Here is a 24,159-nt window from a genome sequence, read left to right as displayed (position 1 = left end):
GCAATGACAAGTGGGATTGTAAAAGTCAAATACGATTGGGGATTTTAATATAATTTAATTTATTTATGGACAAACACACCCATCAATACAACACACATTCAATTTCTTCAGTGAAAGAGATGGGAATGTTTAGGGGTTTTTTCACAGCGCACATATCACAGACAGCAATACACACAACGTAAACATCCTTTGTATTTCTTTCCAGAGTAATTACAGGAAGCAACAGATGTCAAAAAGAAATAAGCAATGACGGTCAACACACATTGGGTTAAATGTAAGATCAACAGACCTAGAAATCAATTTCAGATGGCCCAAATTGTGTCCAATATCGACACTCATTACCATGCCAAGCCTAGGGAAGAGACATTTCAGTACCAAAGAGTTCAGTCTGATGATTTTCTGATTATAACTCGTATCAATTAGTATTGCAAATCAATTAGGATAACTACATCAAACTTTTATTGGACAAATCCAAACCATTGAAATTTAAAGAGAACACAATAACAATACCCTTTAAGAGCTAAGGTGTAGGATGTTATTTTTTTCCTTTCATTTTGGTGGGAAAGACAACAATAACATTTCATGAGACAAAATCCAGCAGTAACATACCCCCAATAAATAACAGGACTGTTCTATGATGTTAAGGGTAAGTTTACACTTCTGAATAAAACATAGATATTACAATCACAAAAACTATCCACACAAGACTCTGGACATAGATACAGAGGGTGCTGAGATTATTGCTCTGTTCTCTGGTTGGAGGGAGGGGAGGTGGAATCAGAGCATTGTAAAGGCCCTCAGTGGCGGGCTGCAGACTCCCTGGGGTAGAACTCTGCCAGGGTGCTCTGGGGGATCCTCTTCAGCATCTCTTTGGGGAAGATACGGAGCAGCTGCCAGCCGATGTCCAGGGTCTCGTAAACTGTCCTATTGTCATAAGGGCCTGAGGGAGGAGAGCAGATAGTGTTGTGAAAACACTTGTACTGAAATCTCATTAGATTGTATTCCTAAGGTACCTTCTCAATGACATACACTGAGGGAACCATTTCATAGAACTTAACCCTAACCCTCAGTAACTTTTTCCAATAATCAGAATCAGAATCAATGAACCTACTTCATTGATATTATACACGATGGGCATCTCTATACACGAGCATGGTAAAATCACCCAATTTGCCATATCATCACCTGAGGGACAGGAGTGAACAGCAGACCCTTCTAAGCCTAAAGGATTCCCATTTGCCTGTGTTTCAGTTGAGAGCAAAGAGAGGTCCAAAGTCTGAAACATGATTATGTAGAATACTAGTAGTGCAACACAATACATTAAATATTGCTATGGAGCAGAGGATTTATTTGTCATTTCCATTCACTCCTTTGGCCTCAATCAATTCTAATAATATTATCTCAGTTTAATGACTCATAAGGCTTGTTGAAAGAATTCAGGCTCACACTCACTCTTCTGGATGGATGGAAAAGCCTGCATATCTTTCCTTTAGAAATCTCATCAGTCCAAGGACAAGAGTGATAATGGTTAGCGTTTATTGTACGCTTTGATGGAAAGCACACATTATCACTGAAGGACTGTGTGTGTGTGTGTGTCATAGAGGAGTTACAGATGTAGCCATGAAAGTTTACCATTGTCTCATTTTAAATAGACTTCATGGCATCACTCAATCTATACAAATACTCAATTAAGTTGGGTTTTCGTTCCAATCTGCTGTTGAATCATAGGTGGAGGCATTAGAAATAAACAAAAGGTAACGATTAAGAACAAAGACTTCCAGGTTACAAGGAACATGGGCCTACTGTACCCCCATCAGAAACATGATGCAGCAATGCCCAATAGGAATGTGCACAGCCATTTGTTAGAGCATCATATGGACATTGCAAAGTACATAGAAATTTAACATTATTATCATACGTTTCCTTTTATTCTGGACAATTGATGAGACAAAACACGTCCTGGGAAATCAGGAAAATAAGAAAATGCTATATTTTTCCATGAGAATAGCTATTGATGGGAATAGCCACTGATTTCCCTTGTAATATTTAAAAGAAAAGAGCTATGTGGGCAGGTATTAATTGGACAACAACCTCAGGCAATGTACAGTGCCCATCATAAATAAATTGGACAGTGATACATTTTTCTTCATTTAGCTCTCTACTCCAAAAGTTTGGATTTGAAATCAAACAATTAGTATGAGGTTGTAGTAGCTTTTATTTGAGGGTATGTGTATATAATGGTTATACATAGTCATATTTTTTTTTTATATATGTAGTCACCCTATTTCAGAGTAATGGGACAATTGGCTTGACAGGTGTTTCTGGTAAGTCAGGTGTGTTCCGTCACATCATTTGTGCAGGCATAAGAGAGCTGTCAATGTCTAGTATTGATTCTAGGCTTTGCATTTTTCTATTGGTGTCTGTCAACAAAGAGGTGACAAAGAAAGTCAAGGAAGCCATTATTAGGTTTTAAAAAAATTAATGGGTAAATAATAATGGGAAAATCATCACAAAGAAAAAAAAGCACTGGTGAGCTTAGCAATCGCAAGCAGCCTGGTAGGCCAAGGAAGACTTCTACAGTGGATGACCAGCACACTCTCCAGCAGGTAGGCGTGAATGTGTCAGAGACTACCATCTGCAGAAGACTTCACCAGCCAAATTACAGAGGCTTCACTGCAAGGTGTAAACCACTAGTTGTCTTCAAAAAGGATGGTCAGGTTACAGTTTACTAACAAGTACGTAAAAAGCCTGGAGAGGTCTGGAAAAAGGTCTTGTGGACAGATAAGACAAATATTATCATGCACCAGAGTGATTGCCAGTGGAAAGTTTGGAGAAAAGATTTACCCAAGAAAAAAAAAACATACAGTCATGAGAAAAAGTTAGGACACCCCCCAAAATATTAAGTTATTCTCTTAAAAATATGGACATATCAATATGTTATCTTCTTTCTAACAATGTCTATAGATAAAGGGGATGTAATTGAACAAAAAACTATGAAAATGTAACTTTGTAATCATTTATTTAACGAAAAATTAACAATAATGCCAATTCCTACTGAGGAAAAAGTTAGGACACCCTATGCCCTAATAGCTAGTATTGCCCCCCTTGGCTGAAATAACCTCAATTAGACGTTTCTTATAACTGTCTACAGGTCTCTGACATCAATTGGGAGAAAGTTTTTCCCACTCCTCCTTGCAGAATTCTTTCAGCTGTGTGATGTTCAAGGGGTGTCTTGCATGCACAGCCAGTTTCAAATCAATCCACAGCATCTCAATAAGATTAAGATCCGGGCTTTGACTTGACCATTCCAGAACTCTCAATTTATTTTTCTTGAGTCATTCCTTGGTAGATTTACTGGAATGTTTTGGGTCATTGTCATGTTGCATGGTCCACATCTGCTTCAGCTTCAACTTTCGAACAGATGGTCTCACATTTTCCTCAAGCACCCTCTGATACAATACAAAATTCATAGTGGATTCTATGATGGTGAGCTAACCAGGCCCTGCTGCAGAAAAGCAGCCCCAAACCATGACATTTCCACCCCCATGCTTCACAGTTGGTATGAGGTTCTTGTTCTCAAATGCCGTCTTGGTTTTGTGCCAAACATGTCTACTCTTACTGTGCCCAAATAGTTCAACTTTGGATTCATCTGTCCAAAGCACATTGTTCCAGAAGTTCTGGTCTTTCTCTAGGTGTTCTCTGGCAAACTTTAGTCTTGCCCTGATGTTTTTTTTTGACAGCAGGGGTTTCCTCCTTGCACACCTCCCATGTAATGCAAACTTGTTCAGTCTCTTTCTTATGGTGGATGCATGTACTTTGACATCAATTGTGGCAAGAGATACCTGTAGGTCTCGTGATGACATTCTGGGATTGTTGGAGACTTCTTTAAGCATCTTTCGGTCAGCTCTTAGGCTGAACTTGCTTGGGCGGCCTGACCTGGCCATGTTGGTGGTGGTTTTAAATGTTCTCCACTTGTAAATTATTTTCCGGACAGTGGAATGGCCAATTTCGAATAGTTTGGAGATCTTTTTATATCCCTTCCCAGACTCATATGCATCTACAATTTTTCTTCTGAAGGCCTCAGAGAGCTCTTTTGATCTCGCCATGGTGATGCAACTCACTTCAACAATCAAGAGCAAACCAAACTAAATATCTGAGGTTTAAATAGGACAGGCTCCTCCAAAATCCTCTGTAACGATGTTCTAATCATTTGCACCTGATGTGGTGCTCTTTATTATAATTTTAGGCATTTTAAGTGGAACTAAATGTAGGGGTGTCCTAACTTTTTCCTCACAAGAAGATTGCATTTCTATTAATTACATTTTACCAATAATTTTTTAAATAATTTGTTTCAGTTGTATTTGTTTAGTTATATTACCTCAATTTTTCAATATTGTTCAAATGAATATCAAATGTCCATATGTTTGAATATGTTGAAGAAGACAAAGGTTTTCATAGGGTGTCCTAATTTTTTCTCATGACTGTATGCCCAAGATTTACATCTGTGAAACATGGTGGAGGGGGTGTTATGGTTTCAGCATATATAATTGCCACTAGAATTGGCTAACTTAATTGATGATGTAACTGCTGAAGTGTACAGAAACATCTCTGCTCGAGTACAAGCAAATGCCTCAATATTCATTGGATGGCGCTTCATCATACAGTAAAACACAAAACATACTGCCATAGCAACTACAGAGTTTTTCATGGCCAAAAGGTGGAAAGGTCTTGACTGGCCAAGTAGATATTCAGATTTACATTTAAATTTTATTTCCTGATAAGATTTTAGGGAAAAAACCCTCAAAACAAACAAATGAAGAGGGCTGCAGTATAGGCCCTGCAGAGCATCACCAGAGAAGATACCCAGCATTTGGTGGGGTCAATGGGTCACAGACTTCAGGAAGTTATTGTATGAAAAGGATTGTCAACCAAACACTAAACATGAGTAATTAATTTAGAAATTATATGAATCTGTCCCATTATTTATGGTGCCCTGAAATAGGCGTACTACGTATAAAAAGTGTTGTTATGTCTAAATGGTGTGCACAAATACTATCAAACAAAAGCTGAGAATCTCTACTTCAACCTCACAGTAATTGTGAAAAGTAAAAGTATATAAACAGGAGAGTCTCAATGATGTGTCCGGGTGCTGGCTAATGCCTCCTACAAGACTTCCATTCATACTGTTACTAAATCCTGCACCCCATGGGATGTCACATCACAGGTAGTGCAGTTGCTATGCCCCCATTTTCAGTCATATTGCTATACCACTTGAATTTCAATAGCAACTCTCCCCCCTAGATTATGTGTGGTGTGTTTTTCCATCTCTTACCCTGAGCGATGAAGTTCTTCTCAAACTTCTGCAGGAACTCCAGGTAGAGCAGATCGTCTGAAGTGAGGGCCTCCTCTCCTACCACAGCCTTCATGGCCTGCACGTCTTTACCAATGGCATAGCAGGCATACTGAGAGAGGGGTTGTGGTTTAGTTAGGCTTGTTATTTGATTTAGTGTGTACATGGTGGTAATGTTATAGTGGTTTAGTGTGTACATGGTGGTAATGTTATAGTGGTTTAGTGTGTACATGGTGGGAATGTTATAGTGGTTTAGTGTGTACATGGTGGGAATGTTATAGTGGTTTAGTGTGTACATGGTGGGAATGTTATAGTGGTTTAGTGTGTACATGGTGGTAATGCTCATTACCAGCTGATTAGACACATCGGCGTGGTCTTTACGGGTCATTCCTTCACCAATGGCAGACTTCATCAATCGAGACAGAGAGGGCAGCACGTTGATGGGTGGATAGATCTGAAAGTGAAATATTAATGAACATATTTAGTAATCTAATAAATCAATATCATATTCAACTAAAATGTAAACCACAACAAAAGGTAAATATTTGACATTTTCCTGGACATTTACAAAATATAAAAATATATCCACTAGATTCACAGCAAGAGGAAACTGCTTCCAACCCTGTTAAGGTACAAACAAGTGTGAATGTCCATACTGTACCTGTCTGTTATGCAGCTGTCTGTCCACGTATACCTGTCCCTCAGTGATGTACCCAGTCAGATCAGGAATGGGATGGGTGATATCTGAGAAAACACATTTCATGTGAAGGTCAATATAGAGGACGCCCTAGCGGAGGCCCCTCAGAGGTTGCTAAGAGACGCACTGAGTGGTTCAGTGCTGATGTGACAAATACATTCATAAAACATGAATTAAAAATGAATACTTGGAGAAAAAAAATCAATGCAAATACAGATTGCTTTCCTATGCAGAAAAGTTCTCACCATCGTTGGGCATGGTGAGGATGGGGATCTGAGTGATGGAGCCATTCCTGCCCTCCACTCTCCCAGCACGCTCGTAGATGGTGGCCAGATCAGTGTACATGTAGCCAGGGAAGCCACGACGCCCAGGCACCTCCTCTCTAGCAGCAGACACCTGGGGATACAGGAACATGTTGCACAGGTGAGCAAGGGGTGGAACCAGGGTATATCAGATACAGTGGAGGCGATGGAGGTAGAAATCAGAGGAGGCTGTCCTCCATTTCTACCTCCACCAGCCTCCCCTGATGACTCAAAACTGCTCCACTCAAAAAGGTCTCCTTCCATGACTGCATTCCATTTTGCAAAATAGCCCACAATTTTAACACCAGCTACAGTCAAGAAAACGTAATTCCCATTTCAATGGCCAAACTTGTCACCAGCTAGCTGGGAAAAGTCAACAACAAGAGCTTGGATTTATGTAATCAAGAAAAATAATGTTGACACAGGTTCTCCAAAGCATCAGGGTTCCAGTTGTGATAATCGACAGAACAATCAGAATTTTGCATAACTGATCAAAATGATTAGGCTAGACTTCAATTAGGTTTAAGAATCTCAAAATGGAAAGCTTAATGATTCAAAATGATTATGTTGTTCAAAACCCTTAATCTACTTGGCCTGCACAGCGATTATTTTCAATTGGACATGCATTATCAAATTAAACTTCTATCAAAAATCACCCGTAGATGATCAAAGAATATTCTTATTGGATTTCACTGCACTGTGTGACATGTTTTTTTTATTTGATCACCTGTGTTTCATGAAAAGGCAATTGTTAATGAATCAACATGTTAGAAAATGTAAATTTCATATAGTAGTAGAAAAACTTCAAAACCGGTAGAAAAACACCTGGGCTAAAAAAAATGCCAAAAAGCCCAACCCAGTTCTATCGCTTCATATTGATTCCCAGCTCCGGCGGGGTTGTAAAGGGCCTGCACTTGTGAACTGTGGATTCACTTCGAAACTCAACCTTCGAGTGTGTGGATGGAAATAGAAGTTAAATGTTAATGCCCCGTCGGCCTCTTTAAGTGGTTAAATACCATACAAGTCAAGAGTCTTGGCCGAGGCATTTTTTGATACAACATATGAGCCAAGGTTAGAGGCAGACAATATAGAAAGGGAGCTGGGCATTCACGTGTGTATAGACCATTTAAAACCTGCATTGTACGGCTGGCACATCAAAACATCAAAACATGTTCTGCTGCATAAAAGGATTATTACAGGCATAAAAGGAAGAGGCGAGAGGGTCCGACTCCCCGCCACAAAAAGCAAGAGAGGGCGGTGTTATAAAGGAGCCCCCTTCCCCTCACTAAGCCTTGGAGAATAATGAAGTTACGGCTTTTCCAGAAGGCTGAAGGACACATTATCCTCCCTTTCACTGAGAACACAAAAGTCATTAGTGAGTATATCACTCAGCAAACACCTTAACAGATGTTGGGGGGGGGGGGGGGGGGGCTTCTGCTGCTGGAGTTTCTGTTCTAGTCATCCACGTTCTCATTAGTGGGCTTGCAAACCATCTTCAAACATTATCTAGGCTACCATTATAAGACTCACTTTCTTTCAACTACCCAGCTATCCATCTATCATCAAAACCATCTTAAAACTTTTTCTACTACCAAAAAACTCCTGTCTTTTAACATGGTGGGATGTTGATTAAGGTCAACATTCTGAGAGCCCCATTGTTACTGTAACTACTCTTGGAGACCTGCAGAACACATTCTTAGAATGATTACACAACAATACACTGTCTTGGCAACCAATACGCTGGTCAAGTGAAACGCCACTGGAGACAACCAAACAAATGTTCAGCGCTACAAAACTGACATGAAAATGGAAATAGTTAGCTGCAAAATGTACTCCCTCCATCATATAATGGAATATTCTTAATTATTTCACTCCCCCCCCCCAAATCATCCCAGAAATAACAGTGTGTAAAACTGAACATTTATTTTCCAAAATAATAGCGACTGGCCACAGTTAGCCACGTTACTTGTATTTTATCCTGTTCAACAATCTAGCTAAAATAGTTGTATTTACAGTAATCTATGGAGCTTTATACAAGCTTGCTATGTTTATCTTTATATACACACACCGGACACCTCATTAGGTACACCTGTTCAACTGCTCGTTAACGCAAATATCTAATCAGCCAATCACATGGCAGCAACTCAATGCAATGGTGTGGGGGATATTTTCTTGGCACACTTTGGGCCCCTTAGTACCAATTGAGCGCCACAGCCTACCTGAGTATTGTTGCTGACAATGTCCATCTCTTTATGACCACAGTGTACCCATCTTCTGATGGCTACTTCCAGCAGGATAACGCACATGTCACAAAGCTCAAATCATCTCAAACTGGTTTCTTGAACATGACAATGAGTTCACTGTACTCCAATGGCCTCCACAGTCACCAGATCTCAATCCAATAGAGCACCTTTGGAATGTGGTGGAACAAGAGATTCGCATCATGGATGTGCAGCCGACAAATCTGCAGCCACTGCGTGATGCTATCATGTCAATATGGACCAAAATCTCTGAGGAATGTTTCCAGCACCTTGTTGAATCTATGCCACAAAGAATTAAGGCAGGGGGTCCAACCCGGTACTAGAAGGGTGTGCCTAATAAAGTGGCCAATGAGTGTATATTTCCATTGTACTTTACCAGTGTATTCCCCACTGAAACCACTCTCAACCAAGCAATGATCTACCCAATCCACTGAAATACCTACAGCCAACCAACCAACCATATCATCTTTAAATCTTTAAATATCATCTGCTACGATAATTAGAATCTCACTTTCTTTCAAATACTCATCAAATCTATCCATCTCTCGTCAAAACTATCTTTAAACTTTTTCTACTAACAATAAGCCCACAAAGTTTCTTCTGGAATGTATTTTTCTAGTCTTCATATTAAAGTGTGTGGTGTACATTATCTGATCCTATTTGGATCATAAACATTGTCAGTTGTCTACATTACTGATGCACTTCAACAGAAGGAGTAATTATAACATAACAAGTGGGAGGCCAGGTACTGGGGTGTTGTTTTTCTTAACCGCTCTGAGAACTCTAGTGGAGAGGATGTGTAACAATCCAGGGCATTCTATTAGTGGGCCAGCTTCAGCAATTCCAAAATATTGTCAAAATAACACTTGGAAATTCAATACCTCATGTTGCCTATAGTAATACAATTGCTTTAACTAATTAAAACGGCCATTTGCAAGACAGCTTATATCAATAGTGCGAAAAGCTATCTTGCTGGCTAGCAAGTTCTGTATGTCTCTAGCTAGCTAGCTCTGTCTTTTACAACGACTTAGTAGATTGGATGATGCCACCATCCTGTTAGATTCAATCTAATCTAGAAATGTAGCTAGCTAAGTAACTAGCAAGCCAACTATAGTTATCTGTCATACTTATTAGTGGGATGCTTCAGCAAGACCAATTATAGTTCTTCCTCAGTAGTTGATTCCTATGCAAATAAGAGACCCAATAAAGACAAAGATATCCATTCCAAAATCACATGAATTGTTATCCTTGCACTCAATTAAACGTATTGAGTGACTTGAAGACATTTTGCATTTGAGCTCATTTTAAGAGCGTCATAGCAAGGGGGGTAAATACCTATACACAAAATACCCCATAATGTCTTGAGTATATCAGTGACAACATTTTTTTATTAAATCTATTTTAAAGTCAGGTTGAAATACAACATGTGGAAAAGTGCAGGGGGTGAATATTTACTGTATCTATACTTCTCTCATCTATCTAGCTATCCTACCCTCTAAGCATCTTTTCATCCTACTGTCAACTTTTTTTCAACTACCTAGCTATCATCTTTTCTTCCCATCACTAGTCACTACTGCTTTACTCAGTAAAACCCATACTGATTAACCTCTTAATTATATTGATCGATCGATCTCTGTCTCTCATCTCTTACTGTATAACCTCTCATCTATCTGGCTATCCACCCTCTTATCTTTATCCCTCCATCTAGGCCCATCATCCATATACTGTACTTATTAACCTCTTCAACCAGTAAGGATATTAGGGAAGCCTAAACGGGGGTAGCCTAAATTAAATATAACTAGCAAGCCAACTATAGTTATTCGTCATACTTATTAGTGGGCTTGCTTCAGCATGTCCAACTATAGTTCTTCATATTTCTTAGTGGGCTTGCTTAGTGGGTTTACTAAGTCCAACTATTGTTCTTCCTTATACTTAATATTATTAGTGGGCTTGCCCTTCAGTTTGCTTCCATCTATCTATCCATCCTCTTACCTTCTCTCATCTGGCTATCCTACCCTCTGACCATCTTTAATCCAACTGTCCTACTACAGTATGTCTATGCATGTCAACTACTCAGCCATCATCCTTTCTTCTTATCACCAGTCATTACTGTTACATTACTCAGTATAATCTATACTGTTTAAAGATCAGAATCAAAATTCTTTTATTTGGCCATATATATTTGCACATACAGGAAATTGACTTGGTGAGGTTGGTGCATGGGACATAAAAAAAATACCTTTCAGAGAACAGAGGAAAAGATGCAGTTAAATGCGATTGGTAGTGAAAACGAGTGGGTGCTCTCGTTCACTACAATATCTTTGATGAAAGTTCTGTCATATCCCAGAGTCTACTTTTAACCTCCTACTGTCATTGATCTATCTATCTATCTAGATATCTATCTATATGTCCTACCCTCTGACAGTCTTTTATCTTTATCCATCCTACCATCTCACTTTCTTTCAACTACTCAGCTATCATCCTTTCTTCCCATTGCCAGTCACTAGCACTTTCTCAGTATAAGTCATACTTATGAAACTCTCAAATGTTATTAATCTATCCCTCCCCTCCCATCTGTACATCCCCTCTTTCATTGATCTATTTATCTAATCTCTCATCTATCTACCAATGCTACCCTCTGACCATCTATTATCCATCCTTCCATCTCACTTTCTTTCAACTACCTAGCAAATCGATATCATACAAACCATCTTTAAAACTATTTCCACAAGCAAAATAAGACTGTGCAAGCCCACAGCTTCTTACGGAACTTCTTTTTCTAGTTTTTAAATGTTTTTTGTGTGTCTTGACCCACTTGATCATAACTTGTCTCCATGCTTTTGGAAATGTTCCTCTATTGAGGACAAATATAATAGGAGGCAGCATTGAGTGTCAGGTTTGGGAGGGAGGTGTGTGAACAGCGTGAGCAGCTTGAGGACCATTACCTTCACAGAATTCACTGCTCACGGCCTGCATAAGTCTTTCTACTATCTGCTTATATAGGTGGCCGTTGAACAACCTTGACGTGTCCACCTTGTCTTTATTCCATTCTGTTGGATGATGTATGTATGTTCCTGCCTGAAAGGCAGATACTGTAAGCCCTCTTTGAGATGATTTTTTACTGCATCGAGGTCATTGTGTGTGGGATGTGGAGGTTTTCAACATAACCAGGCAGATTGAATTATTTTCAATCTGGCATACTGAATTTGCCAATGACATTCAAACAAAATTCATGGCTAGCAAACTTCAAGATTAAAAGTGAGAATCTGACACTTCACAAAAAGAGAGCACCACGAGTCCAGTTGGTTTGGTTCCCCTACCTCTCTCAGAGCCTCAGCATAGGAACTCATGTCTGTGAGGATGACCAGAACGTGTTTCTCACACTGGTAGGCCAGGTACTCAGCCGAGGTCAGAGCCAGGCGCGGGGTGATGATGCGCTCAATACTGAGCAGAGGAAGAAAATGGGGGGGGGGGGGTGTTAGATTATATATATATATATATGTTTATTTAACAATAACTTGTGTTTGTAGGAGCTAGCTGGTGTAACTCACGTTGGGTCATTGGCCAGGTTTAAAAACAGGCAGACATTGTCCATGGAGCCATTCTCCTCAAAGTCAGACTTAAAGAAGCGGGCAGTTTCCATGTTGACCTGAAAGAAAGTAGGAGTTAGAAAACAGTTTGTGTCTACAAACCAAGTTGACAGTAGAAGTTCTTGAGAACTCAGCAGCAAAAGCTCAAAAGATACTGCAGCTGCCCACAACTAAGAAATATGGGCTCATAAATAAATTTTGGTTTTCAAATATCACAACCAATGCTACTACAGTTAAATGGTTTTGCAGCTTTCTACTGTAGGTAACTGGATATCTTCTGATGGTAGAGTATGTGATGACATATGACTAAGTGTTAAGTAGATGCTAAAACATCCTCAGACAGTAAAACATTGTTTTTTCAGTGTTATTTTCCTTAATTAAAGTTTCCTTTTCAAAAATGCATATGCTGAACATGTCGAAATCCCTATTTTCACACCAGTCTGCCAATATGCATACCATTTCCACTCTCCTGTTAGATTCTCGCGCTTATGTTACAAGGCCTCAATGAAGTGTGAATTAGCTATCAGCAGGGAGAGGGATAAGCAGGGCCAGGAGCAGAGGTGGTGGTGGGGAGGGGGGGGGGGGTTACTAACATCTCTGCAACAGGTCACAGAGGGCCCCCCCACCCGACGTTAAATAGTCAAGAGTGGAGCAGCTGAACTGGAGTGAATTTGATACTGCCTCGATGAATGTGTGAAAGACTGCTGAATAGTAACCCATCGACATGGCCAAAATCTGCTCAGGAGAGCAGAAGTAATGTGGGACTTAAACGCTAAATCACCTGGTGAATGAGAGGGTGAAGAGCGGAGGGGAAGAGAGTCAGAGTGTCACGCTGGGGTTAAGAGGAGGGGATTAGCCACAGAGGAAAAAACAGACCGGAGGGAGGGAGGGAGGGAGGGAAAGAGGGAAAAAAAGAGTCCATCAGCTGCCATGCTCACCCCCATGGCGGCAAAGACAATGGCAAAGTTATCATCGCTGTAGTCCATCACATCCTTGGATTTCTTCACCAGGCCAGCCTGGCGACAAATCTGTGCAGCAATCTGAGGGAAAAAGAACAGGATTAACAAAACTGAGGGTTGACGTATGAACGTTTATAAAACAGCTAGGCTGTTCAAAATCTTTGGACATGCGACAGGTGACTGTGAACCATCTAGCTAGGTACTGGAGCGTTGCTTGCGTGTGTGTGTGTGTGCGCGCGAGAGAAAGGGTGTGTGTGGGGTGCATACTGTACTTTGAGTGCAACTCCATGATTAGGGAATTTTAGAGGGGAGGAATTTCATGCTTATCGCTTAACGTAATGGTTGCTGCCTGTTGATCCTGGCTGACCTCGCGTTGCACCCTGAGCTGAGACACCTGGCCCATAGAGGGGCCGCAGCACAAATGACCCCTGTGACATCTGTTTAATGAAACGAGAGGGTGTTTTATACCGTTCCACTGACACGAGAAGCCGACCGTCATCATTAGGCAGACAAGGCGTAGCCTGTTCCAGTGTTTTTACAGTAGGACTCTACCATGGCCCATTCCATTCAACCACCCACTCTTTTGATCATGCACTTCTCAGATTCGGGAGGATAATGGGTTTTATTTCCATTCAAGTCACTAATCAAAAAGAAAGAGCGGGGCCAGATTTTTAATTTCTTACTTTCATACCGTCCAGAATAATTCATGGTCATCTTGTAGGTTCAGTGGGATTTTACACGTTCCGTGTCCCCCCCCCCCCGTATATGGTCGCGCATGTCCTAACCAACAACATGGCCCACTGTGAGGTCATTAAACCAAGAAAACAAAGTTGTTGGGTCGTCTATTGTCTAGCCAGAAGGTCATAATGAGGCTTTTTGCAAATGGTGATGGCTGGTGAGAGGACAGCCACCTCAAGCGTTAACGGCCTCAGAGATGGGGGCTACCGATCCTATATTAATCAGTGCCATTCACACGATCGCCTAATCCCCTCTCGCCACCATTGTCTTATTAGTTTAATTAATTTACCAGTTCAACCAGGGGGCCTCACTGGCTGGCTGGCCATATCTCCCTCTCCCTCCGTTCATGGGAACACCAGCATTCAATGTGGTGATCATCTACCAAACACATTAAACTATACTGTGTGTGTAAACTGTAGGTTTAATCTTGTTTCCAATGTCAAAGTGCTTTATTTAAAACTTGCTTGTTTTAAAATTACAATTTTCTTCAGAGCAAAAGCAGTTAGAGACACTAGGAGTACTGCAGTTGTATACATTTTAGTACATCGATTATGATTAAGTTATTTTCATGGCCACTATATTTCTCTCAACCATCTTACAGTTTTGCCTTGACCTTTGATGTGTCTTGACTCTTCTCTTCTCTAGAATGAGAACCACAACCAAGCAGACAATAATTGACATTTTTTCCATTGCTCAAATTCCAGACGCAAAAGGAACAGGACCAAGCACTTTTCAGAAGAGAAGGACAACCATTGAAGAGAATCTTTTCTAATCAACCTAATTTATAATAAAAATAAATAAATAATTGTCTGCTATCGGCAAAACATTGAGGAAAAGTTCTACAAATCGAATTGGAATTCCTGTACAGTTTAGGGAACTAGAGGAAAGATTTGGTTTGGTTGCTCCAGTCCATCTTTAGATGAGAATACAGAAGTAGTGTAAGGTCCAGACGGCTGTCATGTGACGTTAACTAACACTCTGACACACAGAGGCATGATCACCTGACTCATGCTTTAAGGCAGATTGTTGATTTCCACTCTGTGCATGTGCCTCAGTGAAATTGGTGCAGAGCAAGCATTTAGTTGGAAACAGTGGGTCTAAGGTATGAGCTATGACATGTGACACTACAACACTAGAGGACATTTGAACTGGTCCAATATGGAGTCAGTAAAACTCCAGAGTAATCGAGTATGTCTGAGAGGCATTTGAGAGTCATGTGTTGGAGATGGAGACTGGAATAATGCTTCAGGTGAAATAGGAAAATGCCCTCCACAGGCAGGGAAATGTCACACTGCATCGCTGCAATGTCCTCCTGACCCACTTCTGGCAGCTCCTGCACCACAGGGACTAAACAATTAAATCTCCTCCGCCTATTAGCCTTAATCATTCAGTTTTGCTGGAAAGAACGCCCCCCTGCACACACACACACCTCTCTACAAGAGATGTTTGACAAAGAATGAAAGCACAGAGAGTGGGAATAGATTAATAGATTTCAACACTGCTAAATTGATGACACCAAATTACACTCCCTTGGCAAGAAACATTTAACGTCTAACTGCAAGGCTTGCTTTGAAGGACAAACATTATGTAAGGGATAATCAACGATGAGTTGTGCAGTTCTAGGAAAATAATCAACGCAGAGGGATGTTTTCCAATAACCACACAAATCACTTACCGTGACGACTATGACAAAATGAGTGCATCATTACTTGTTTTAGAGATGTCATTGCCATCTGGTTTTGGGTTTAACTAGGTTAGTTAGTGCGTTCCATTACTAGGCTTATTCATACAGACAGATCAATCTCTCTTTTCAAAAGGGAGTGTTTCATGGGTCTGTAATGGGTAGCCAATTACAATATACACTCACTAAACACTTTATTAGGAACACCTGTACACCTTCTCATGGTGGAGGTGGTGTAATGGTGTGGGGAATGTTTTCTTGGCACACTTTGTGCCCGTTAATACCAATCAATCATCGCTTGAATGCCACAGCCTATTTGAGTATTGTTGCTGACCACAGTGTTCTTCAGTGGCCTTCCCAGTCACCGGATCTGAATCCAATAGAACACTTTTGGGATGTGGTAGAACGGGAGATTTACAGCTTGAAAGTGCACCTGAAAAATCTTTTTGCGTGATGCAATCATGTCATCATGGACCAGAATCTCAAAGGAATGTTTCCAACATCTTGTGGAATCAATGCCACAAAGTATTGAGGCTGTTTTGAGAGCAAAGGGAGGCCCTACCCAGTATTAGTATAGTGTTCCTAATAAAGTGTTCAGTGAGTGTAAATGTAATGTAAAGTTAACTAATATGTACTTTTGCAGACACACTGTCACATATATTCCATGTCTGACGTAATTTAAAAAGTGTCCATGAAGAGATTCATTATTTCTAAATTAAGGTTCATCCAAAGACATCACCCCCCTCACAGCCTTTTGGGCAGCACCCCCTCACGAAACATAATTGCACTAAAACATTTCCCCCGCTTCTCTGCGCTGTGATAGAATGCTTGATGACGGTATGAGAGTAGATAGGAGTTGGTCCCATTGCTTGGTCCTCTTTAAAATAACAATTTCCACTCTTCATCATTGCAATTCATGAGCTGCTATAATAAACTTGATTTTGCCAATCTGATAAGGCAAACCATTGTCTTTGTCATCGCCTCGGTAGGCTAAAAAGGTTGGTCTAGCTTGTATACAGTAGTTTGACTTTATCTTCAATGTTGCCTGTATTGGATATCCGACGAATTTATGTCAGGGGGCTACAGCCTAAAATGTTGCAAGGGGTGATGGGGGGGCTGTGTTGCATATCACATGTTAAACAAGCAATTCTGGTGACTTTTGACAGGAGAATTGGGTGAATGGAATATTTATATTATGGAGGGTGGGGGGTGGGGTACGGATTACAGCTAACCCATACTGCATGAGTCGTTGTATTATTCCTTCTCGCGAAATAGACTTCCTACAGTATGTCCCTTCCCCCAAGTATTTGAGCAGAGTAGGAGTGAGTAAGTGTTAATGCTAAACTCCCTTTGCTTTGTGAGTGCGCTGTGGGGTGGCGGAATCGGGACAAATAGCCAAAATGTGAGGTGGTGCGCGGTGACATACAGTAGACGCCTGCTCCTGGAGATTGCAGCGCATGACAAATATATGCAAGGCTTATCAGAGCTGTTTATAGGCCATAAACCTGAGATCCGATCATTTCATGCTTTTCACTTCCACTAACCAAGTTATTCTCCCATCAAAAGTAACCAGATTTGCTTGTTTAACAATATTTTCCTGTCCTTGATATATATATATATAACATTTTTTTAAAAACTGTTTTGTCCGTTATCACTGGCTGGTGCACTTGATTTAATATTTGGGTGACATTAAATATGTCACCAACTATGAGCAGGGCTTTAAATTATGAGTGGACGAGAGAAGGCTGTCCTTGGCCGCCTAGCTGAAAATTCGAATGCTCACACCCTATTAGGACATTTTCAATAATCCTAACTCCTGTCTTGCATGAAAAATCCTAACTTTATTCTGTAATCCAGTGTTTCCCAAAGTGTGGGGTAGGACTGCAGGGGGGGCGCAGGGAGATGGGATGGGAGAGAGAAATGATGTGTACTGTAGTGAGGAAAAAATCCCAAACGCCAACTGTACAAAAATGAGACAAGGCATCTCTCCTTCGGGTTCACTTCTGAGGTTGGTGTGGAGGAGCAACCAGTGTGTACCCTGTGTCTCAAACTCTTTCATCTGACAGCATGAAGTCCTGTAAGTTGAGGCATCACCTTGAGACAACACACCCATATGATGCTGACAAGCCCCTTGACCTTCAAGAGAAAGCTCAATGAATACCGAGGTCAGCAAAATCGCTTTCTTAAAACGGCATCTGTACCTAGCAATGCCCAGCTAGCCTCCTAAGTGTAAGCCAAAGTGGCTACAGAGTTGCCTAATGCAAGAAGCCGCACACTATAGCAGAGGAATTACTACTCCTATAGATATACCACTTCTAGACCAAAATTGAACACTGAGAATGAACTGAGAGTGGCAAACTCTACACAATGTGTAGAATAGTAATATGGTGCAGGGAAGATCAATAAGTTCTGTGTAGGCTTTTCTAAATTCATGATTTCCACAAGGAGAATAGGAATGTGTAATAACGGAAAAAGTTTTTTTTCAATCCATGATTTCAACAAGAAGGATAGGAAAGTGTAAGATAGGAATATGGTGTTATTTGTTATGTTAACTTTCTCTCCACAATTTAACTATAAAAAAGTTGTAACTATAATTGCATCTTTTGTTATTTATAGAGAGAAAATGCCGGTTTGTACAACTATGCAACAAATACAATTCATTTTACCAAGAAAGATGGGGACAGTGTCGTGTAGGGGGGGGGCCTGAATTATTTTCAAATTACCAAAGGGGGCCTGACTGAAAAAGTTTGGGAACCACTGCTGTAATCAATAGGTTGCATTATCAAAGCTGACTAGCGAACCATCTTCTTCATCTCTGTAATTCATGAGCTGCTATAAATAAACTAGATTTTGCCAATCTATCTAATAAGGCAAGTTGATAAGACAAACCATCCCAAACCATTCTCTATTTTTATTTTAGTGATTATTTGGATGGAACATGAATAATGTTAGCACTGTTAGTAATTTATACCAACAGAAGGATGGATCTTTTTAAACATCCTTCACAGCTCGTCACCACCTTGTGGTGGTTCACAACTTGTGTCTGCCGCAGCATTGAGGTAGAGAACCGTTGCGATGGCCAAATGAACCTTTTAAACACTGACCTACGGTATGTAGCCTACTAACGAGGGTTTGATAAGTCATGGACTTCCTGCCATATTGTATACTTGCATATTGTGGTAGTTAACTTAACTTAGTTAAGGAACTCTACAGAGCGGAGCCATCCAATTACGTCAATATTAAAAGTATTAAAATTTTTATGCAATAAATGGTTAATGAGTGTCCTGACTGAACTGCCAAGAGCAAGCCATTATGTTCTGCGCAGACTATATCGTTCGCCCGCAAACAATACAATGTAAGGCAGGTTTGTGTGGTTGCCAGAGTTGGTTCTGTAACTTTGTGGATGTGCACAGCTGAGCTCTGATTGGGCGCCTTGATACAGAACTGTGATCAAGCTAACTGTGACAGCGTGTGCGTTTATAGAAAACTATACAAAGGTTTGATCAGAACAAGCATTATGATTGGCCAAGTGGTGTTTGAAACCATGTCTTATTCCCTGACAATGTAACAGCTATGACGCATTTTTCCTGTTTACCACACATTGCAATAATATCCTCCGCTTCGTGTCAGGCCTAACACCCTTCATGGTGACTTTATTCATGATAAATCCAGGCATCTCGTGCCTTATTTGATTAAATGAACACCTTCTCAGCCAATCACAATCAAGTATTTAACAAAGCCATGGTATAACAATATAATTCAGAGCTATTAGGAACCAATTCACACTCTTGAATAGTATCACTCACAAATACAAGGCAAACCAAGTGTATATTTTGGCTACACTTGTTCCGTCTCTACCTCATTGTGGGGCAGGCCAGCAGCGGAGAAGATGGGTATCTTCTGTCCTCGGGCGATACTGTTCATGCCATCGATGGCAGAGATGCCGGTCTGGATCATCTCCTCGGGGTAGATACGGCACTGAGGGTTGATGGGCTGACCTGTGACAGGGGGCAAAAACCTGAAGAAGGCTACAGATAGATACGCCAATCTCATTGGACGGCACTTTATAATACAGCAAGACAATGACCCCAAACACACTGCCATAGCAACTAGGGAGTTTTCTGGTCCCCAAAAAAAAAAAGTTCTAGAGTGGCCAAGACAATATTCTGATTTAAATCCAATTAAACATGCATTTAATTTGCTGAAGAGAGAACTTAAGGTAAAAATACCTCAAAACAAACAACCTAAGATGGCTGCAGTACAGGCCTGGCAGAGCATCACCAGAGAACATATCCCAGTGTCTGGTGGGGTCAATAGGTTGAAGACCAGAGGCAGTTATTGCATGAAAATTATTTTTGACCAAATACTAAATATCAGTGTTTTATTTGGACATTATATGATTTTTCCCGGTAATTTTAGAGCCCTGAAAAAGGAGAGTATGTTTAAAATGTTGTACTTTCTAAATGTTGAAACCCATGGTATTTGTTTGATTTGAAATCCAAACTGTTGGAGTATAGAGATAAAAGACGACAAAATGCTTCCTCTTTCCAATACTTATGGAGGGCTTCAGGTGAAGCAGCGTCGTGGTGGAAAGACGACACCTGACATATGTTATGGAAAATACATTCATAGAACTATTTTCAGGTTATACACTTTCATATGACGGATACAACTTGTGTAACTACTGTGATGACATTTTCTCTTGCCACACCTATAAAGTTCTATAGCCATTGTTCTGAGAAGCACTGTATGATTTACCATATGAACAGCGGTGATCTATAAAAGACAAACCTGATCATTGTCTCTTTAGACTTGTGCTGAACGAACCCCGGTTCTACGCTGGGCTGCTGTTACGCTCTTGCCTCTTGTTTGCAAGCAATAAATACCGGACTCAGATATTGTGGCTACTCAGGACTTGTTTCTTGATTCTTACCTCCGAAGAGCTGAAGTACAGAGTGGTAAATCCTAGACTTCCACCACACATAAGACAACGCTGGCCAGGGTCATTGCACTCATTGTGTTAATCTTTTAACTGAAAATGTTAACTAGCACATACTGTACAGAATACAGCATGAAAACATAGTTTACAAAATAACCTGAAAGACATACCATTGCAGGAGAAGCGAGAAATGCAAACAGCGGCGTTGAGTCAACATATTGTGTTCTGATGTGTAGGAACTAAAAAGGTCAGGCTTGAGGTTAAGGTTTAATGCATCCAATATAACATTCAACATCCTCTTCACTGGGATGCCTTGGTGACGGCCCTCTACACTGACTACAGTGAAAGAACCTCAGGGATCAACACTCGACACAGGCCTCGGAGCGGAGCACAGCCTTGGGGTTGTGATCTGTACATAAGTAGGCACACTGTATTCACCCAGCAGCGTCAGCTCCAGTTTCACATTCATCAAGGCTACAATGCAGCGAGCCACAGTAAAAGGCCCAACTCCAATCACACTATTCAATAGGGGGTTTGATGCCCTTGGCAAAAGGTATTGGATGTGTTCTAGTTGATGTATAATTTATTTTCTTTTTAAAGGTTTTTTTTTTTTTTAGTGGGGCAGTCCCACTCTTATACATTTCATTTTTATTGGATGAAGTGATGAGCCACCAGCAGGACATGGGCCGGATTCTAACCCATGCCGAGAGCCATGTGTGTGCACTTTAGGTTGTGGTACTAGACCATTAGACCACCCCAGGCCACTTCAGAGAACCTTTTACCACCTACAATATTTGTTGAGCACAAGGTTAATCACATAAATCCTATATATGAGAGCATTGCTGCACTAGTAAGAGCATAGCTCTGGGTCAAACATGTGTCACCTTTTTGAAAGTATCTGGGGCGCCTTTGATTTAACATGTTTGCACTTTGGGATTATTTCATTGGTTCCATTGTACCAGGCAAACAAAATCAAATGCAGCAAAATCAAGTATTTGACAGGTCTGTGAGAGCCATCCCATCGCTCATTTATGTGTCTTACCCATGATGTCCAGATAGTCCTCAGCCAGCACAGTGGGGCCACGGTCAATGGGCTTGCCTGAGCCATTGAAAACACGTCCTGAAATGAAATATATTTCCCATTAGTTCTAATGAAACAACCTTACTTAAGTCTGACATTTATAACAAGTCATATTCTTCAAGTATCAATGGATATGAATTGGAATGACTACTGACTGCAGAACAAATACCAGATTGTGCCTTTAATTATGAACCATAATCTCTGGTTTCCAACACGAGCATGTACACACACAATATACTATTGAAAATATGTTTACTCCTTTTCAAATGCATGTAAACCCTTAAAAAGGTCACGCGTCAGCCTTAGAAAGATTTTCTTCAGCTTTTTGTTCCCCTAATTTGCTTCCAGAGAGGCGAGGCTCAATGCATTACTGAAACAGGTCAGGTAAAATACAGTGCAAAACAATTTACCGCACTGAAAGAGCAAAGCTTATGGGGTGAGAGGCACTGATAAGAACACAGATGGAGGGTGGCTCTGGAGAAGAGCCTAATTTAGTTTTAATCAGCCATGATTAAATCCGTGCTTTCTTCTGGCTGGTGCTAGCACAGGATGCCATTTCATCTGATGGTGGAGGGCTCATCTTACCCAGCATGTCCTCGGACACAGGTGTGCGCAGAATGTCACCCGTGAACTCGCATGCAGTCTTCTTGGCATCGATGCCTGATGTCCCCTCAAACACCTGACAGAAAGACAGTAAAGTGTTTAACAGTAACATTAAGCAACAATGTACAAAATCAATACACCTAAAAGCAGTCAAGTCAGCCAGTTACAAAGGTGGGTGTGTCTCACCTGTACAACTGCTTTGCTGCCAATCACCTCAAGCACCTGGCCACTCCTCCGGGTGCCATCAGGTAGAGTCAGGTGCACAATCTCCGCATACCTGGGAAACTTACAACACCAAACAGGAAAATCCCATTGAACATGCAGCGCTCTCTTTAGAAACAGTCATTGAACATTAGCTGTTATTGACACTGCAAAGGTCAAGAGTATCAGCTTCAATCTAAGAAGGTCAGTAAGACAGAAAACAGATGAATATAGAGAAGTAATTGTAGAATATCTTAACTCACCTTGACATTATCCAAAATTACCAGTGGGCCATTCACACCAGAGACAGTAGAATAAGCTGAAACAGAAAATTGTGTGTTTGAAATAGTTTTTGTTCTATGTTTGAATAACAAGTTATTTAAAATCACAAAAAAGGCACAATGAAAAAAAATAAAAATAATAATCGTTCAGAAAAATCTGACATTTTAAAGCAATCAGCTGATCAAACCAGGCAAACATACAGTACCTGCCAGGCTAATTCAAGTGTGGCCTTTGCCTCTTTTTCCCCCGAAGTGATTGTGGCTAAGAAAGGTGCATGGAGGCTGTTTTTCCATCGAAGCCAACAATCATATGGATATAAGTCATCTTCCTCAAGGACACCTATTTTAATAATCGCAAACTGACCTTTGGTGGAGGGTTTTAAAATGGCTTTCAAGCATTACCATGTCCATTTGTCATAGCCAGGCAAAGGTCAAGGAAAATACATGATGCACTTTGGACACAAGGGGTGAATTATAAAATATACCTAAACAGCAGGCTACAATCTCTACAACAAGGCTTCAGTAATTATCATTATTTTAAGTACTGCTATTATATGAAATTATACATCTTGGGGCTTCCCAGGGACAATCCATAATTTGTTAATTCCCTGCATACTCCCACATCCAGTGATTCACTCCTGTGTCTCAGCTTCAGACATGGCTTCAAGTAGAATGTGTCGTAAAAGAAAATACTCAAAGTATTGGAAAGACAGTTGGCTCAGCTTTGACAGTTAGCTTTCTGGGCACCCTCGATTTCAGTTTTAAAAAAGTGATGTTTGATGCAATAACCAAAGGCGTGTGTTTGTCTAAAAGCAATAGCCAAACACTAAATATCTTGGGAGACCTTTTCATCTCAGCAGGGACCCTCATCACAGGAATGTGGATTTAAAAAAAAAAGTGGTGCAAAGTGTCTGACAGCCTTTTAAAGAGCAGTTGACCTTGAGCTTATTTTATTATTTATTTTTCACCAACGTCGCAAACTGAGCACAGGAATGCAAGGTGACAGGAGAGCTGCAGGTGCTTGAGAGGATGGGGGGCATGCCTGGGGCCTGCCAGTAAGGGCTCAAACAGAGACAAGCAGAAGAGCATAGGTGTGGTCCTCAAACTTTGTACTTTCATTTTCTATGGGATAACATTAACTCTGCTGATATTAGAGCCAATTTGGGCTGTGTCTGCTGAGGTACCCCCCCCCCCCCCTTCCCTGCACATCTGTAGCATAGGGTGGTGGGTCTTCTGGCAGGTCTTCTATCATGCCCCTTGTTTCTTTTTCTGTGCGAACCATCAATCTCTTGGCCGATATCAAAGGGTGCAAGGAAATTAGGGCAGACTGGTGCTAACACTGAGCACTAAAGCCTGGCGGGGTGCATCCACAATGCCACTAATTAGGCAGTGGCCAACAAAATAACCTGTCAATGCACTATAGCCATTTCCCACACACACCTGCATCTCACCCCTTATTAGTCAGTCTAATAAGAG

General features: G+C 40.8%; 1 protein-coding gene across 1 annotated transcript in view; it reads right to left on the bottom strand.

Annotated features, from left to right (window-relative positions):
- Positions 1–42: 42 nt before the first annotated feature.
- Positions 43–24,159, bottom strand: part of atp6v1ba (ATPase, H+ transporting, lysosomal, V1 subunit B, member a) — a 31,194-nt gene continuing 7,077 nt past the window's right edge. The window contains exons 2-14 of the mRNA XM_083696116.1: positions 22,666–22,721; positions 22,388–22,486; positions 22,184–22,277; positions 21,560–21,637; positions 19,437–19,576; positions 13,139–13,240; positions 12,162–12,259; positions 11,931–12,054; positions 6,293–6,443; positions 6,012–6,094; positions 5,700–5,804; positions 5,333–5,462; positions 43–940 (exon numbers count right to left, since the gene is read on the bottom strand). Coding sequence (XP_083552242.1) covers positions 798–940; positions 5,333–5,462; positions 5,700–5,804; positions 6,012–6,094; positions 6,293–6,443; positions 11,931–12,054; positions 12,162–12,259; positions 13,139–13,240; positions 19,437–19,576; positions 21,560–21,637; positions 22,184–22,277; positions 22,388–22,486; positions 22,666–22,721 — 1,403 coding nt within the window. The 3' untranslated portion in view covers positions 43–797. The remainder of the gene's footprint in view (positions 941–5,332; positions 5,463–5,699; positions 5,805–6,011; positions 6,095–6,292; positions 6,444–11,930; positions 12,055–12,161; positions 12,260–13,138; positions 13,241–19,436; positions 19,577–21,559; positions 21,638–22,183; positions 22,278–22,387; positions 22,487–22,665; positions 22,722–24,159) is intronic.

This window comes from Argentina silus (genome assembly GCF_951799395.1).
Source record: "Argentina silus genome assembly, chromosome: X".
Lineage (NCBI taxonomy): Eukaryota > Metazoa > Chordata > Actinopteri > Argentiniformes > Argentinidae > Argentina > Argentina silus.
Note: the sequence above shows the minus strand (reverse complement) of the source record. Positions and strands in the feature narration are given on the sequence as shown.